Raw genomic sequence first — 17,492 nt, 5'->3', positions numbered from 1 at the left:
GTGGGGGAGGGGGGGGTGGAGGAGGTGGAGGGGGCAGTGGGGGGGACGGCTGCGATGCTGTGTAGGGGGTCGCCACTTTTGTCTGTGGGGACACAGGAGGTGCGACAGACACAAAGGGTCGACCTGCAGGCTCCATTCGGGCCTATTGGGAAGGGATTTTTAGTGAAAGTGGAAAGGGAGAAAAAGAAAAAGGGGGGGGGGGGGGGGGGGGAGGGAGGGAGGGAGACAAAGAGATTATAAAGTCAAGGTCTAAATGTGCCTGTCATTAAAAATTAAGTGGCAGATTACAGCATGCAGGAAGCATTAGCAAAACAATGCAGCAAGAGACAATTCCACACAGGGACAAGCCTGGACCAGGCAGGCAGGGAGGGGAGCTGGCACGAATCAGTGAAGCCAGGTCTACTCCAAGCTAGTCTGAGTATCAGGGAGAGAATACACCAGCCTCATCACTTCTGTGGGGCCGGCAGCTGTACACCTAGGGAGAATCGCTGGACCTCCTCTGGGCAAGTATAATGACCCCAAAAGAGCACTCCCCAGAGCGCCACAGGCCATGACGGGGACATCATGCAGAACAAGAGACCCTGCAGACACCTCCTCAGCTCAGTCAGACTAGAGTATACTAGTATAGTAGGACCATACATGGCCTCCCAGAGCATCTGTCAAGCCCTTACATTGGTTAGCTCAGGCCTTACACTGTTCAGTGTTACAAAATGCAGAAATCCTGAACTGCTCTAAAACATGTGAAGAGCAAGCTCTATGCCGGAATACTACTGAGATCCTTCCACTCCACATGCTCTGATATCCAAGACAGGCAGGGGAAAAAAATGAGGACAAAGAGGGAGAACTGAGGTTTCCTAAGAAAATCTCCCCAGAAGGAAATGTTTAGAGATCTGCAAAAGAAAGTTAGCTTGGGAAAGAAGAGCTATACATGCATCTATTATGTTAAGCAGAAAAAAGAAAGGAAAGTCAGGGAAAAACTGACTAAGGGAAGGAGCAATGGGAAAGCAGCAGGCAATGTTTTAGAATACTGGTTGGGTTTTGCTCAAGTTAAATTGTTTCTTTGAAATTGTAAGCCTACATTCCTGTTAAAAATGAAAAAAATAATTGCATTACTCAAATTTATAAACATCCTCCTAATACAAAGTGGTTTGGCTACAAGCCAAATTGTGAACATGGCAACTGACCACACTGGGTGCCTATACTTCATTAGTAGATACTTTGCCACAAGTTAACCCAGTTATGCTCATTTGCACTACATGAGCAGGTTTGCCTATTGCTTTGTTCTAAACACAGATGCACAGAGTTTCTATATGCGCAGAACACCAAAAGGATTAGAGTCAGAAACAACAACCAGTGATTTACACCACCCATAGGGTGTGCCTTTACCTGTCACATTAGGTCTAGAAGGCAAGAGTATAACAAAGTTCTGAAGCTAAATTAAGGTGTTCACATAACAAAACAAGAGAGAAATCTTGATCTCTTGCAAGTGTTAGTCTGTAAATTACCATTCTCCCAATCACCCAGGTTAATGAATTTTCAACTAGCACCACCTGACCTTAATTGTGCCCTGTATAAGGCACCACGGGTGTGCTGACCTTAGCTGTGCTGAGCTTCGCTTTTGACACCTGAGACAGCAAAAGGCAACAGGAAAAATAAAAGCAGCATAAAACAAACAAACAGGGAGACCAAGGCATAACAGAACAGCTACCCCTGAATGGCAAGACCATGGAGAATCTTGCATTTGTCACTTAAAGCACACACAGCAAGCACGCATTTTGATGCCTGTTTTAGCATCCCAATTGAAATAACGTCTTCAAAATCTAACAAGCAAAATGAGACGTGATGAGATCATGTTCACTGCCCAGTTATGAAGAATGTGAACAGACGAATAAAGTATTCTTTGGGCAAACAGCAATTTTCAAAATATGAAGTGGACAGATGACCTACATTTTGGGAAAGGTGGTTTTTTTAAATCTTAGGTACACACACATGAAACAGAGAGGAATTTTCCTCATATCCATTAAAGACAATCATTTTCAGTGAGCAAATTAAACACTCAGGACAGGGAAAAGAATATTGTGCATCTCAAGAGGGGGAGTCCCTCTCATCTCACAGAATCAAATTAAATTTCCACAACCAGACACATATTCAGTCATACTTTGTTTACAGAAGAACTTTGAAACAGATCATTGTCCTTGTTCATCCTTGTAACTACATGATGTTCTTCTATGTGTCTGAAATTACTTACTGCATACTATCAATTCATATGTGTAACATGCATCTTAATGACTATCTGGAACTCTCAGAAATGCTATAAGAATAATACTATCTATTTTTTAAAACAACAACTGCACTTTTTTTTAAGCTGTTTTTCCTAAGAAAACGAACTTTTGCAACTGAACTCTTTTCCTATGCTGGTTGCTTTTGGATTGGTTAGCAAATTTCAGTCAAATATGACAGATCACTAGAAAGCTCAATATATTTTCAACTTCAAGAAATTGTTGTGAAGTTACTGGCACATGGTAAATGAGGGGAAAGGATGCAGAACTCACCCATTTTTAACCTGCCGAGCAGTTAGCCACTGGCCAACCAGTACAACATCCTGGTTGGGTGGTCAGCCTCAACGTCATCTCCCTGCTTGCTGAGAGGGATGAGACAAGGGTGACAAGGGGGGAGAGAGCTGTTGCAGAAGGGGAAGGGACATGCTGGACAAGTCTGTTCATTCTGTCACTTGCAGCAACCTGCCTGTATGAACTTCTTAAGCCAGCTTTGTCACCAAAGTGCTGTGGAATAACTACCTCTGAAATAATCATTTGGAGACTAATCTGCCTAAACCAGCATGTCTCAGTATCACTGCAAGTACAGCTACCTTTTAATGTAAATTACAATTTTTTTCAACATTGTTGTTTCCTTTCTTGCCCCATAGTTTAACTTTTCCACTGCCAGTCTGATTTATTAGTTAAAGTTCCTTGGGCCCGACCTGTACAGGATAAAAAAAAAACCCCATGTACTGTAGTTTCACTGAAGATAAATTTGTCACCAATTTACTCAGAATTTTTTATCATTCTTTCAGATTATAATTTGACATGGTTCATTTCATTTGGATTCTTGGAAGTTTTAGGGCAATCCATTCACCTGTGTGACACACAAAGAAGAGAAATACAGCTTTTCTTGGATTTGTGTATAGAAAGGAATTCAAATTGATGAAATCTTGAAACATGGATGGCCCTCAACAGGGAGCAGTCTGAATATTTTATTTTTAAAATGGCTTTAATCAGATTACATAAGAATTCCTAGGGGTTATTTAAATGAGCAATTGCCAGCAACATTCCAGACTTGATAAGAACGACAGTGATCTCACTGTGGTAAACTTCAAACTTCTCTCTAAAAGCTCACAGAGAGTGTAGCAGCAAAATTTTCACATTAAACCCAAAACTTTAGCAAACAATAACATTACAGTTCTCATAGCAGCACTCTTTCACCTCTGTCAGATATATGCTAGACAGACTCAAGTGCCCTGTCTTTTGCATCTAAGCTGCTCCTGCAGACACGATGCACCCTGTACACGTAAACAAAGCATCTGCTAATGAACATGCACCAGGTGTTGCACTCATGCAGTAGAAAAATTTGGATCACAATTAGCAAGCTACATTCTTGGGCTGAGTACTACATTACCATTAGAATCAGACAACTTCCAAGCCAGCAGGCACTGCAGAAAAGTTATGAATCCCAAAGAATGCAGCCATGTCAGCTTTCACATTGTGCCACATGTGCTTTCTTATTTGAAAATGTGATGTCGTGTCTTATTTTTATTTATTTATCTGATGCATCAAAGCCAGATGTAGTGACTCGTGGGTTTAGTTTTAAAAAGCTTCTCTAGCTTGAACTTGGGTTCTGGGAAAGATTAAAAACTGACAGGAGTGAAGATAGCTTCTCATAGCATCCTGCCAATGTACTTCCACATGTGACTGCCGCAGTTAATACTGATGCCATAGCTGTTCAGGAACCTGGAAATTCCTTTGCATCTGACAAAAAACCAGCTTAAGTAGCAATTCTGATGTGTTTGGAAGTATTCCCCAGGAACTACACCAGTCAACTACCACAGAAAGGACAGAAAACTAACCAAACCACAACAGACCCGAGCCCCAGGCTTCAATGGGTTAAAATCTTTTGTAACTCTCTACCAGCAACAAGAGATACCAAATCTGCCTCAATCCACAATTGCTGTCAGTTTTAGTACTTTTGCTTTTACCATATCTTTGGTTACTCTTTCCATTTCCACCAAATATAATAGAAAACATTTGAGTAAAAACTACTGGAGTACTTAAATAGATATACCTGCCCTCAGGTCTCAGTTATTCACATCTTTACAATGGAAAGATGTGGCTAGTTAACTGGAGAAAGATCTTAGTGAAAGAATTTCATTCAACTTGTTAACAGCTGATCTTTTTATTTTGTCTTTATTCAACATTAGTTAATAGGATTCTATGGGAAGGGCTGTATCATGCCTTCAAAGAACAGAGGACTTCTGTGCACACAGATAAAAGCAAGAACAGAAGGTTCCAGGGCTGAAATCCCTGAAAAAACAATTCCTGAAAAAAACAATTATATGGCAGCATATGTCAATAACATAGAGTAAAAAAAAAAGTAAAAAAATCCCACTCAAGACAGAGATGGAAAAGGTATCGCTCTATCTCGTACATTTGGTTGGGCGTTGGTTCTCAAAACTAAAGTCTTCTTGTTACCTTGCTGGATTCCTCCAGTTGAGTGCCTCGTTTCCAGGCCTCAGAGAACATGGAGCTGACAATACTTTGGGAACGGACATGTCCAGCTGGCTGGGTGTCAGAAACTCCACTGTCAGATTGATTGGAATGATTTGATTGCGATTCTGTTTAGAAGAAAGTTAAGAAACAGTTAGCACATGTTTCTGAATGCAAGAGTAAAGTCGATGTATTTATAATGCAACTCTGTATGACATTTATTGGTGACATTTGTTAAACATGTTATCCCATCAAAGGACATTGTTCCCATTAACTACTGCATAAGCTCTAGCTCACATCCAGGACATTTCTGTCTAGAAAACAAAACAGTGCAACAGATCCCTGATATTAACCAAATCTGAAGTTCCAGAAAGATGACAGTGTGTCAGATATGCTGCCAACTAAAACCAGACTGCAGTTGTATAGGTTCCGAAACACTCAACACCTCCTGCACTTTGGGAAAAGTCCCATTTCATGCAACGCACGCAGCCTGCTCTCTCCAGCACAACCTTAGAAACAGACACTGGACATAGGCTGAGGACAGGCAAACTACGCTAGCCAAGGCAACAGTCTGCTTCTGACTGCTCCATTCCTCAAGGGAAGAGAAGGAATGATGCACATCTTGCAACTTGCAAATACAGATGATGCTCTGGGTCCACAGGGTAACTTGAAAAGACAGCAACAGCCACTGCCAGACCGATTTATCCAGCCTGGCACCTACTTTCAGTGTAGTCCCAAGCTATCCTGGGGAAAAAGACCATCTAGGCACAGGCTGGACTGTGGCTCTGGCAGAACCTGCATGGCCTGTGGGCTGTGGCTCAGCTCCCCACCACCAGAGAAACTTTATCAAAAACCACCCAGCTTGGATGGAAAAAATTGTTAGTAACTGAGAATTTACTGCTACACCCGGCAATCTGTCCCACACAGTCGAAAAAACATGGTGCCTTCCCAGTTAGGTTGAATTTGCTTAGCTCATTTTCACAGGCTAGTTTCTGAACCTTTCCAATTCAGTAGCATTACTTCCTGACCTGTATTTGTGATGGACAAAACAGTTTCACACAATAACCTGTTTTCAATAATGAAACTTGCTGCTGAGGGTTCAGAATAACCTAGCAGAGCATCAGTGAGATCTCAACAGTGAAATTAGACTATATAAATCATTCATCAATTTTTAAACAGTTATGTGCTAGTAAAAAAAAAACAGTCCTGGTCCTGCTGAGAGGTAAACAGGAGCATATTACTGCAGGAATGCACAGTTTGACACAGGAACAGAAACAGTATTTTCAAAGTTTTTTTCTCTAAAGAATTTGTTTGGATATTTGCCTTTGGGCAGAGGCTATTTCTCATCTTCCTAAACATAGCATAAAAGACTTTGGAAAAACAGTCCATTTCCTGCAATAGTCTCTCCTGAGGTCTCCAGATAGCCGATGATAAAAAAGGTAATTAAATCTTTCTATTATGAGACAGATCACATTATTACCTGGCAAACTAGATGAGCTGGAGCCTGACTTGATACTGGAGCTAGACAAAGAAGTCCAGTCATATGCCGATTCTGTTCTCTTCAATGCTTCCTGATAGTTCATGTATAGTTGCTTCCCATACTAAGCAAAACAACAAACAAATTTAACAACTGTATAGGCTGTGTACCCTTTTCAGACTGTTGGGCTCTATCTCTGGCTTCTCTATTCCACCTTGTTTTCCCCACAGAGAGAAACAACAGGCTCCTTGTTAAGGAGCTCAGGCAACATTAATTCAGCGCAAATTTCATTTTGTTTTATTTAACAAAGTAGCAACTCCCTTCCCCCAACCTTTTGCCTTTTTATTAGTGAATTGCTGAAAGAAAGAAAAACAGTTTACTTATGCTAGAAGAGATAGGGTCAAGCAAGAAATGGGCCAATGAGTAAACTAAACCAACTTGGGGATCTTAGGAAACAATTCTGTTTTCTCACTTCCCTTCTTTTCCCATAAGCCTTCTTTATAAAAGCTGTAAGGGAGCTGGCTAAAATCTAGCCATGATGGCAGTTAGAACTTTTGTCATGTGACAAAGAGGTGCAGCAGAAACAAGAAGAAAGGGCCCAATTACTGAATTACCATAACAATGAAGCCTAACAATTTTGCTAGAGAATGAAATATGTAAGAAGACTGTACAGTTCATGTTCAGAATAGTTAAACAGGGAAGGTAGATTTAGCATGTATATTGCTAAGCAACTGTAAATAGTTCCAAACAGAGCATGACAACAACTCATGACAACAGTGCAAGACTGCCTAGAGGAGGTTACCTTAGCAATGCGGATGCCATTGATCCACTGGTGTAGAGTTCTTACATCATCACAGCAAAGATACTTGATATACTGGGATTTCTTTTGGATCTGAGGATGCTGCAGAAAAATTGTTAATCCTCATCAATATTTCAATAGCTAGGAATGCAAGGAAAGCCACTTATCTGTTGAGGTCTATACAGACAAACTTAATGCTGGAAGCTCTTCAACAGCAGTTTGTGTTTTCAGCCCACTTAAAATGTTTAAGAGTATTTCAGGAGGTGGCAGTGGGGATTGCTTCACACACAGATGGGCAGTGTGCACTGATTTCAGCTTTGAAACATTAAGAAAGGGTGAATCTTTCAATATTTTAGTATTTAGTATTTCTACCTACCAACAGGGTCTTCTGTACCTGTAAGGCTCTTTAGAAATCTTTATACTCCCAAGCCAAGTGGTCAGAACAGTCTCAGCTTGTAAAAACCTTTCCTAACCCTACTGATACAGAGCTATCATCTAAAATACTTGCTGCTCCCACACGCGTGTATAAAAAAAGAAAAGGCGCTGTATTTACCAATTCAGAACTTTTTTTTCAAAAAAATTTTTTTTCAAAAAAATTTTTTTTTTCCAAAAATCAGACACTGGAAATCATTCTGGATGGATTATTCAGTAGTTTCCTGTCCATGCCGTAGAAGTTACATGTCAGGGCAAATCTGAATACTCAAGTTCTTATAATTTCCTCTGTTTACAGTTCAGTGACACAGAGTTCTACCAGATGATCATAGTAAGTTTTACTGAAGACTGACTGAAACATATATCAAAGAATTTTTAATCTCTTTTCAGAATATTTTCTCCTGTTGTCTTCCAAACAAAATTCAAATGAACATGAACATGTTTATCTCCATAAACAGAATATGTATAACTTCATAATGTTAGATAATTGTTTTCATTTTTCACTACCAGTCTCCTTCATATATATGTTGTATAACAAAGAAGAATCTATACAAGCACAAAAATTTACTTCACCAACAAGCCATCTTTTTCCTGGACTTGTTAAAAAATTTGTCTATACAGAAATAAAAGAACCTCTCAGAAATCTAACATTTAGGACCAAGGAGCTAATATTATATACTAGCATACAAATGTTAAATATAACAATAGCACAGCACCTGTCTTGCACAATAAGGGTTCAAAATAAACAAAGGAAGCAAACATGTAAAGACAAATCCATTCTGGACTTCAGTGAGAATTGACCTTTGAGTTTGTATTTGCCATTCACCTCTCCAAAAACACGTTCATGTTTTGGAGATACTTCCCAGTGTAGTAAGTCTGTGTGGCACAAAACTGAGTTTCTATTAAAAAAAACCAACTGTATGGCTTCTGTATGTTGGTATTAATATAAAACACTGATGTAACATTTTAAGAATTGAGGAAGGCAGAACTCAATCTGCCTTAATATGGCGATTCATCAGTTCCACAAGAAAACTTTGTCTAAGTTACCCGACTAACTCTACACCCCATTGATTTACTTAAATAAGTCAATAAGAGACAATTTAGACACGTTAAAATTTGACTTTAACATTTTCATGTCTTCATTTATGCTCAGAATGACAATACTTTTTAAAAAAACCTACTTAGATAAGACTCAGTCTGGTTTACTCCGTGTGGTCAACAAGTCTGAAAAAACAATTCACTGCTAACCTGTCAAAATGATGTGGATAGTGAAATGTAAGCAGAAAAAATCAATTTACTTCAAGGAATTTATAAATACCTACAAACACTGACATTTTTGCTTTTAATTGCATTCAATTAACTGTGCCAATGACCTATAAGAACATGGAAAATATTTCCAGTTTCAGCCATATGCTTTCTCCCTTATTTGATATTCAGTGTCTACCCCTCAGTGGGTTCAAATGCATGTTGTCCTGTCTATTGGAAGATTAAATCCTTTTTTCACACAGGGGACAGGCAGCCACACACTCCAGGCACATACAACATTCTAATATACTGACATATGCAACTCCACATGAGCTACAAAACAGGGAAGGTAAGAGGTCAAAAGAAAACTGTAAGTTCAACTATAACTATTTCTTGTTACTTGCATCATTTTCAAATCCATGAAGACACTTTACTTGCTGTGAACATACTGTGAAAACTTGTATTAAAATAGCTTTGTAGCTAGCTATCCTGCAGGAACCAACACCACTTTGAACACTGTGTGGGAGTCAAGAGAGATGAGAGATGAGTTGATGCAATTTAAAATAACTTGAGGAACTCAAGTTATTAATATCACAGTTTAAGATCAGGTCACTGCTGATTCTTTCTTGTTCTTTCTACCTGTCCTTTATACTCAGAAAGTACAAAGGATACTTCTTCCTTTACAGCATCCCCTTTCCCTCAGGTTGGGCAATATGGGTAGACTTTACTCTCTAATACCACTTTCGGCACAACTCTGGACCTACACTCTGAGAAGATGGCAACTCCCTAAAGTTAGCGTTTTAAGGGTATTATCTCACTGAACCTGAGTTGTTGTATGGTTTAGAGTTGCCAAAAGGACAAAAACTGTTTAGTATTATGTTTTAGAGTGTGATGAACGTACTCTGGGACTCATCAGTCTAGAAGCAAGACAATTCAGGGCAATATGAAAACATTTACGAAGTCATGAGGAGCATGGAGAACAGGCAACAATTGTTCACCAACTGTTTGCTTCCTAAACAAGAGCGAGGGGAAAATGAAATGGAAAACAACTGATGGCTCAGAACAAGTAAAGAGCGTACAAGGTGTACCCAACTGCTGCAGCATTCTAAAAGTTTCTTGGAATCGCAAAAGAGAAAGGGCACACTACTGCTACTAAACAGCCAAGATCTACTCCCTGGCTCCCTAAATTTCTAAAGGCTGAAAAAGTATTCTGTGGAAGTATATCTGCAACACTGTTTTGTACTTCTAATCTTTTCCTAAGCAGCTTATAAAGAAAGGCCACTATCAGAGAAACCTACTGGGCTTGATGAATCCAGTAAAGCCATTCTTCTGCTGCTCTCTATGATCTTGTTTCCCCCCCGCCCCCCGCCACACAATCCACATGGGATCTTCTGGCAGGAGGAGGAAATCTGTCAGTTTGGTGTGGAAGAAAGTGATTCATAGCCATTTCTTCCCTCTGCACTAGTCCTCGCATGGCATTTTCTCTTTTTTTTTTTTTTTTACTGTATTTCTGTCAAGGAGTGTCATTACAACAATTCCACAGAAAATGTAGTTAAGTACAGCTTTCTCATTATCACTGTACTTTACGGCAATTTAGATTTCTCATGTGCAGAATAAAAACAATTTAGAGATTCACTCTGAAAACTGACAGGTATAGTTTTCCAGTTGTTATATTACTAGAGGAAGTGTATTCTCAATTATAATCTCTCCCAACATTAATATTGTGAATCAGCTCTTGCTCACAATTAGGAAGTGTAGTTATTGTAAGACACTAAGATTAGTGTGGAAATGTTTCAAGCTCTTTAATTGCTCTTTTCAGTATGAGAATTTTTAAAACTATTAACAAGTTACCTTTAGCACTAAACAATAGTCTGTTGGTGCTTTGTATTTGTTCCGATAGTCCTGTCCATAGTAAACATTGACATGATCTAGCTGTAGAAAGCACATGAGATCCCGTGAGACCTATTAAATAAAATAAAATAAATCACAAAATGTCTTTATAAGAAAATGACATGCATTGACAAATCAGTCTAGTGTTAAGATCCAATACTAATATAAGGTCTAGTTAAGCTCTAATATTAGTTTAAATCTGATTCGAAAACTACCAATACAAGAAGGAGATACAGTCATGCATAAACTCTTGCATCAGATGTTCATTTTTAACCAGTATATCCCTTTCCAAATTCAGTCTGGTTTTTTTGTGTTTTGTCTGCATTTTGCCCTTTGACAACATCTTACACCGGACTACTAATGTTTATTTACAGTTGGTATTAGGAGAAAGTAAATAGGATTGCTTGTCCAGGAACTGTTTAAGAGCTGCTGGTTACTTTTCATCTTGGTAATAATCAAGGTGTCCAAATTCCAGTGTGACTGTGAGTAAAATTCTAATGATGTTTGGCAGGGATCGTAGGGCACAGAATTTCAACAGGTTATCTTGCGTATAGTGTTTTAATGAAGCAAAAGGCTGTGGAAAGAACATCTGAGATGCATTCAGCTCTAAAGGGAGCTGATGTGCTGACAGAGATTTCCTCTTCATTGCCAGCTGTGTGGGAAGTGGACTTCCTTGTACTGGGGATCAGTTGATGATGTCAAGACTGGTGGATTCATGGACAACTTGAACTCACAGTAGTTCAGCCTTGAAGCTATAATGCATTAGTAGCAGCTGTCTATTCACCCTTCATTATTGATACTCACAGAACAGCAGTAACTGACACTGAAGTAATGGTTTTATATTTACCAGTTTCAAAAAACATAGCACAAATTGGTCCAAAAAGAATCCCAGTTATATGAACTAACTAAACCCAATAAAATTATGCACACTGATTGTGGAGTTGGTCTGATATTTTATGATTTACATTTGCAGTGCAATTTGGCCCTTCACCTGAATTCTGCTTGAGAAAAGACAGCCTCTTAACTCCACCAATCATTTTTCCTCAATTGTTTCTGCACACCTAACCCCAAGCTCACTCAAAAAGCCGACGTCTGTCTTCTTGTATTTTTAAATTTGAGGTTACACCCTTCACATCAAATGCTACCACAGTAATCTACACAAAATTTCCATGATAAAGCTGCACTTTTAATTAATGATGTAGCACTAGTCCAGGCATAGCTAAGCCAAAATTTAAGGCTGACTCTTGTGTGCATGACTTACCAGCAATAAACAATTCAGCAAAATTGCTTTAAAATAGCAATACCTTTGCTTTCCCTTTAGGGACATAGTAGATTCCAGAAGCTCTAAGAAGAAAGTAACGTTTCTTCCAAGACTTCTTACCATCCTCTTTCAGCCACAAAACTCCCTCAATCTCTGGCACGGTTACAGAACTTCCACAGAAACATTCCTGCCAATAAACACAGTGGTTTGGGAAGAGAGAAGGAGACAGAACGAACAGCATGCAGTGGTTTGTTCTTAATGACTGAAATTCTGTAATTCTTTGTCTAAGGAATGCACACATAACAGGGACAGCTCTTTTTTTCATGCAGTAACATGAATTAGAGATTAATTGTAGAAGCAATAAGGTAATTCAGACAAACACAATAGGAGATCTTAGCATTTTCTCAGTGTAAGAATGACAACAAAAATATTAGCAGATCCTGTAAAGATTTTCTAACCACTGCTTATCAGTAATAGACCCCCAATGGCTTTACTGGCTTTACAGTCACGAGGTCACCTTACAGATATAGCCTCATAAGTCTAAGTATACACAAAATCTAATTACATATCCATCAGATACAGCTAGAATTCATTCCATGAATACTGTGTTGCTACTAACTGCCAACACTATAAATAGAACCTTAACAGAAGTTATAAAAGGCTAACAGAGGAAAACAAATGCTTTAAATACATTCCAGATTAATATGCAGCACAGATTTATGAGTAATCCTAGAAGATAGAATTAGATAGAATTACATCCCTCTGCACATCATGGCTTCAAGGATGTTTTTGATCCACAGTGTTCACATGACCACTTATTAAAATCCATATTAATAATATACTAACAGCATGCATATGCTACTTATAAGTTAAATTGTATTAAGTATAATTCAAAATTAAATACTGTATTGGGTCTGGCTGAGATGGAGTTAATTCTCCCCACAGCAGCCTTCATGGTGCTGTGCTGTGTATTGGTAGCTAGCAAACTGTTAATAACACACCAGTGTTTTGGCTACTACTGAGCAGTGCCAGCACACATCAAGGCTGTCTCTACAACATTTCTTTTTCCCCAGCAGCAGGCTGGGGGGGGCAAGATCTTGGGAGGGGACACAGCTAGGACAGCTGACCCAAACTGACCAAAGGGATATTCCATACCATACGACATCTGCTCAGCAATAAGAAACTGAGAATAGGGGGAGGAACAGGGCGGGGGCATTCGTTGTTTTTTTTTTTTTTACAATGTTTGTATTCCGGAGTAAGGGGCACGTATACTGAAACCCTACTTCCCAGGAAGTGGCCGGACATCACCTGCTGATGGGAAGTAGAGAATAATCTTTGCTTTTTGCTTTGCTTCCCTGCACGGCTTTTTGCTTTAGCTACATTAAACTGCCTTTATCTTGACCCACGAGTCTGGGGTTGTTTTTCTCCATCTTCCTTTCTCCCCTCCCTGCCTTGCTGAGGAGGCGAGTGATAGAGCGGCTCTGGCAGGCACCTGGCCCCCCAGCCAGGGTCAACCCACCACAAATACCCAAAATATTTAATTTTGTGTAACTATTGAAATCATTATTCAGAAAATCAAGTGGAAGCTATGACACTTCAGCATGGGTATGTCTCTACAAAAATGTCATAAAACCATGCAGTTTTCAGCTTATGGAGGCTATGTTTACTGTTTGCTTTATTTGCTCCACGCTTTTTTGTTGTCTTTAGTTCTGTAAACTATTTAATGTGTTTGATATTAATTGGCTTCCTTTTCTGTTGCTCATTTTTTAAATTTAATATTTGGTAATTTATTTTAAAATTTAATTGAAACAACTTTTTAACTACTCACTTACTAACAAAATTTAAAATATTAACATAGATCATTCACTGAATCAATGCTATAGAATTTTGTAGAGTACTAGTAAAATACTTCTACCAGCACAGGTCAAAAAAACAATTGACAGTTCTGCAAATTTCGACTGGTTTTAGCCACAGTTAGAGGTAACCTCATTTTGATTATCACTGTTTATGGTATTTTAGTTATTAAACAAAATAAAAACATATTTTTATTAACTGATCATATCTGAAACAGGGTAACATCAAAAGAGCCATTTATCTCAAATGTAACACACTCCACTCACAGTTGTTCCAGAATTACATTCAGATCCATCCATCAATTTCAATCACCACAACCTTTTGTTGACTGAAATGACTACTACGCACTTTTTGTTTTGGCAGTCTTACCTCTAGCAGCACCTCTTTATTTCTGTCTGCCATCTCAGAGGTTTCTTTCTTCCCCAGAAGATAGTTCTGTAACAAGAGAAAGCTTAATATTTCTATAGGCATTCTGAAATCAAGTCAAATAACATTTCTCATTTACCTTACTGTAGTGGTAAGAAAAAACTAGCTATTATCTAAGAACAGTACGTTAATTGAATAAAACTTTGTAGTTGAATTGAAACTGTCAGGCCGCTAAATAATACACAGAACTAAGTTATAATCCCCTTTTCCAGAAATATCAGTCCATACTCTTAAGTTACAGCCTCAAAACAACATTGTCCTGGCTTTCCACAAAACAAAGAGCTGCCTAGTACAATGTACCCAGAAATAATAATACTATGAATTTGAAAATCCCACAATAAAAATATTTTAAAAAAACAGAGATCTTTAAATTTGTTACATACTGCCATTATTTATGTGTTCAAAGAAGCACATGCAGAAGCAATGGACTTCTTTCCACCTTGCCCTGACAGTTTTGCTGAATAAATTTTTTTCATGAAGTATTACTAAATACTCAATTGTCTTCTTAAAATGAACTAAATATGCATAGGTACCTTATCTTATTTAATAAGAAGTTTTCTAGTCTTCTTCAGCTTGGAAAGGACTGGAACAATGAAAATCTTCTGCTTCCTAACCCCTAGCTCTTATACGGGGAAAAGACCCAATATTCACAAACTTCAGTCAGTTCAATATTTTACACCAAGGAGAAATACTGGTTTTATGCTGGTACTTCATTCTTTTGGACAATGCCTACCATATGTACTGATAGTAAACGTATCAACTACATGCTTTTAAAAAGCATTTAGCGTTTTGCTGCTTCATTGCAAAGCACTTCAATAAGACCTGGTTTTCAATTCTTTCTTAAAAAAAATTTTAAAAAATCAAGTACACTAATGGTGTCCCAAAGAATGAGCATGCAAAACTGATACTCAGTTTAAATCCAAGAAATTACCACACAGAAGCCATGAAGACATAAAAACAATCTATGACCCCAAAAGGGAATACATTAGGTAAGAGTTAAGAGAGAGATTAATTGATTGTATATCCAGTTTTTTTCAAGTCAAATTCTTCAGAAAGACACCTTCTGCTTTTCTGTTTCTTTTTCTTCACTCCCTTACAGTACTGAACTGCTGCTGGATATGAGATCTGCAGCTATCATTTGAGAAAAGAGAGGCCTTTGAGGCCATTTGAGAGAGAAGAGGGGCCTTTGGTTTCCTCGTCAGGGAACAGGAAACACAGGTGAATAGAGGCAGGTCCCAGCTTCCACAGGGAGGGACACATGGTCTCTTCTCTTCACCCGCCATTTGACCACAGAGTAGCTATTCTCTTCGATTTTCTCTTCCTCTTTTTTGCCAGCAACGTAAAAACGCGCAGTGGAGAGGCACTGCTATTAGCACTATCTGTCAACACCTTTCTTGCACATTTTACATATTTGAACAGCGCTAAGTATTGGTGCAAATGCCATGAAACTGCTTGCCTTCATCTCCATTAAAATTACCTACAAACACGTTAGCAAACAGATTGCTTCAGCTCATGGTTTTCTGCTAGGGGCTTGACTTTATGCCAACCACAATGTGGATGTACACGGTGCTGAAATGTAAAGTTGCCTGGCATTTTAATACATACACAAGTATCAAAATAAAGGTAGGGAAACAAATGTTACCAGAAAATGTAAGAAACTGCAGTCAGGCATGCATGCGTGCACACGCACACACATTCAACATCCATCTCAGGCTTACCTGGGGATTCTTGAATAATGCGTATTTCTCTATACGTTCCACAAACATTAGTTTGTTTTGACTATCTCTTGTCCAGTTCAGAAGATTTTCAACTAAATTTTCATGATCTTCAAAGATCCTTTCTGCAGCAATAATAAGAGAGCAAATACATTTGAATCTGTCACATTTTGTAATAGAAACTTCTCTGTGGTCATATCTGGGAGACAAGGCATATATGGAGAGAAAACGGAGTTCAAGGTCTACTAAAATGGTGAAGAAATTTACACGAAGAAACTAAAAGATCTTAGTCAACTTTCAGATGTGCCTGGTTTAATTTTACACATACACTTACTCAACACTCTCACTTCTGTCTCTTCAGGCTTAGATGAAGTGGTTTTCTTGTTGTTTTTTTTTTTTTTTTTTTTTTTACCTGACAGAGCCTACCATTCCACATGAGCACAGCAGACTCAAATGTAACATTTCAAATGTTGTAAGTACAAATAAGAAGATTACCACATTTATGTGTACTCTGGTCCACACAGTCCCTGGAGGGATTTATTAGGCAGCTTTTTCAGCACAAAATTTGTTTCTACATCCCAAATCACTACCTCATTCATAAAGTATCAAAAAAAAGTAATAGACAAGATCAGAAGGAAACAAAATGCTTCCAAAATGTAGAATACCCATGGTTAGTGGGGTACGGTAGAAGTCTGAAAACTGACACTGTCTATTTCTCACAATCTATCTTGCTGAATAAATGATGTACTTGCAATGTTCCTGTTATTAAACATACTGTCTAAAATTAAAACATCGCAACTTAGATACTTCATAGACATACTCTGCTCTAACTAAAAATATAAAAACAACCTTTATCTCAACCAAGAGAAACCTTCCAGAGTTGTTTCTGTTACAAACTTGCAGGGTAAAATTGGGCAAAGCATTTCATTCTGCATTCTGGAAATAATATCACTGAGTTCTTCTGAAAGTACATATAAAGCTCCTGGTTAAACCATTAGATAATAACACGTGGTCTTCTACTTCAAGTACACGTACTTAAATCAGACTCCTCAAAAACTAGTTAAACGTGCACATTTGAAGCAGACCACATAAAATGCAAAGGCAAACAGGAACTCCACAGGCCTCATGTCTTTCTCCACAGTATGTCAGCTTAAAGCTTTCACTGCATTTTATTGAACTGTGCAATTAAAAATCAACTGACAAGACAACGTGGTAAAATACACTGTGAAGGTACATAGGTCTTCTGTGTCTCGCTAAAGAAAAATATAATAAACTTACTTCCTCTTACATAGGCATTGCCAGAAAAAGTGTTTCAAAAGATGAGCCACTGGCAAAATAACACAATACAATACACAATAGTACATAGGGTGAGGGCTGTGTTGTAATCATTTTTTCATCTGTTTTTCAAGTTCCAGTATAAAATATATTAATCAAACTGGCTGCATTTTTGATTGTCTCTAAAAAAAACCCCACGTATGTGAAATCTATGAAAAACTACCTAACAGTTGTCCAACCAAGGAAAGCCAAACTGAAAAATAAAAGAGGAAACTGAATTTTAACCTCTTGCATCTCTTAGGTTTATCATGTTGTAATCTGAATTTAAAATTCTGTAATTACAATAGATGATGTTCTC

At 38.3% G+C, this 17,492-nt stretch overlaps 1 protein-coding gene across 1 annotated transcript in view; it reads right to left on the bottom strand.

Moving 5' to 3' along the window:
* The window catches only part of RAPH1 (Ras association (RalGDS/AF-6) and pleckstrin homology domains 1), a 98,536-nt gene that overhangs the window by 7,916 nt on the left and 73,128 nt on the right, over positions 1-17,492 (bottom strand). The window contains 8 exon segments of the mRNA XM_075756455.1: positions 2-142; positions 4,746-4,888; positions 6,241-6,361; positions 7,040-7,138; positions 10,565-10,675; positions 11,908-12,051; positions 14,088-14,153; positions 15,863-15,984. Of these exon segments, the coding sequence (XP_075612570.1) occupies positions 2-142; positions 4,746-4,888; positions 6,241-6,361; positions 7,040-7,138; positions 10,565-10,675; positions 11,908-12,051; positions 14,088-14,153; positions 15,863-15,984 (947 nt within the window).

This window comes from Balearica regulorum, chromosome 6 (genome assembly GCF_011004875.1).
Source record: "Balearica regulorum gibbericeps isolate bBalReg1 chromosome 6, bBalReg1.pri, whole genome shotgun sequence".
Lineage (NCBI taxonomy): Eukaryota > Metazoa > Chordata > Aves > Gruiformes > Gruidae > Balearica > Balearica regulorum.
The sequence above is the reverse complement of the archived record's forward strand: the minus strand, read 5'-3'. Positions and strand labels throughout refer to the sequence as shown.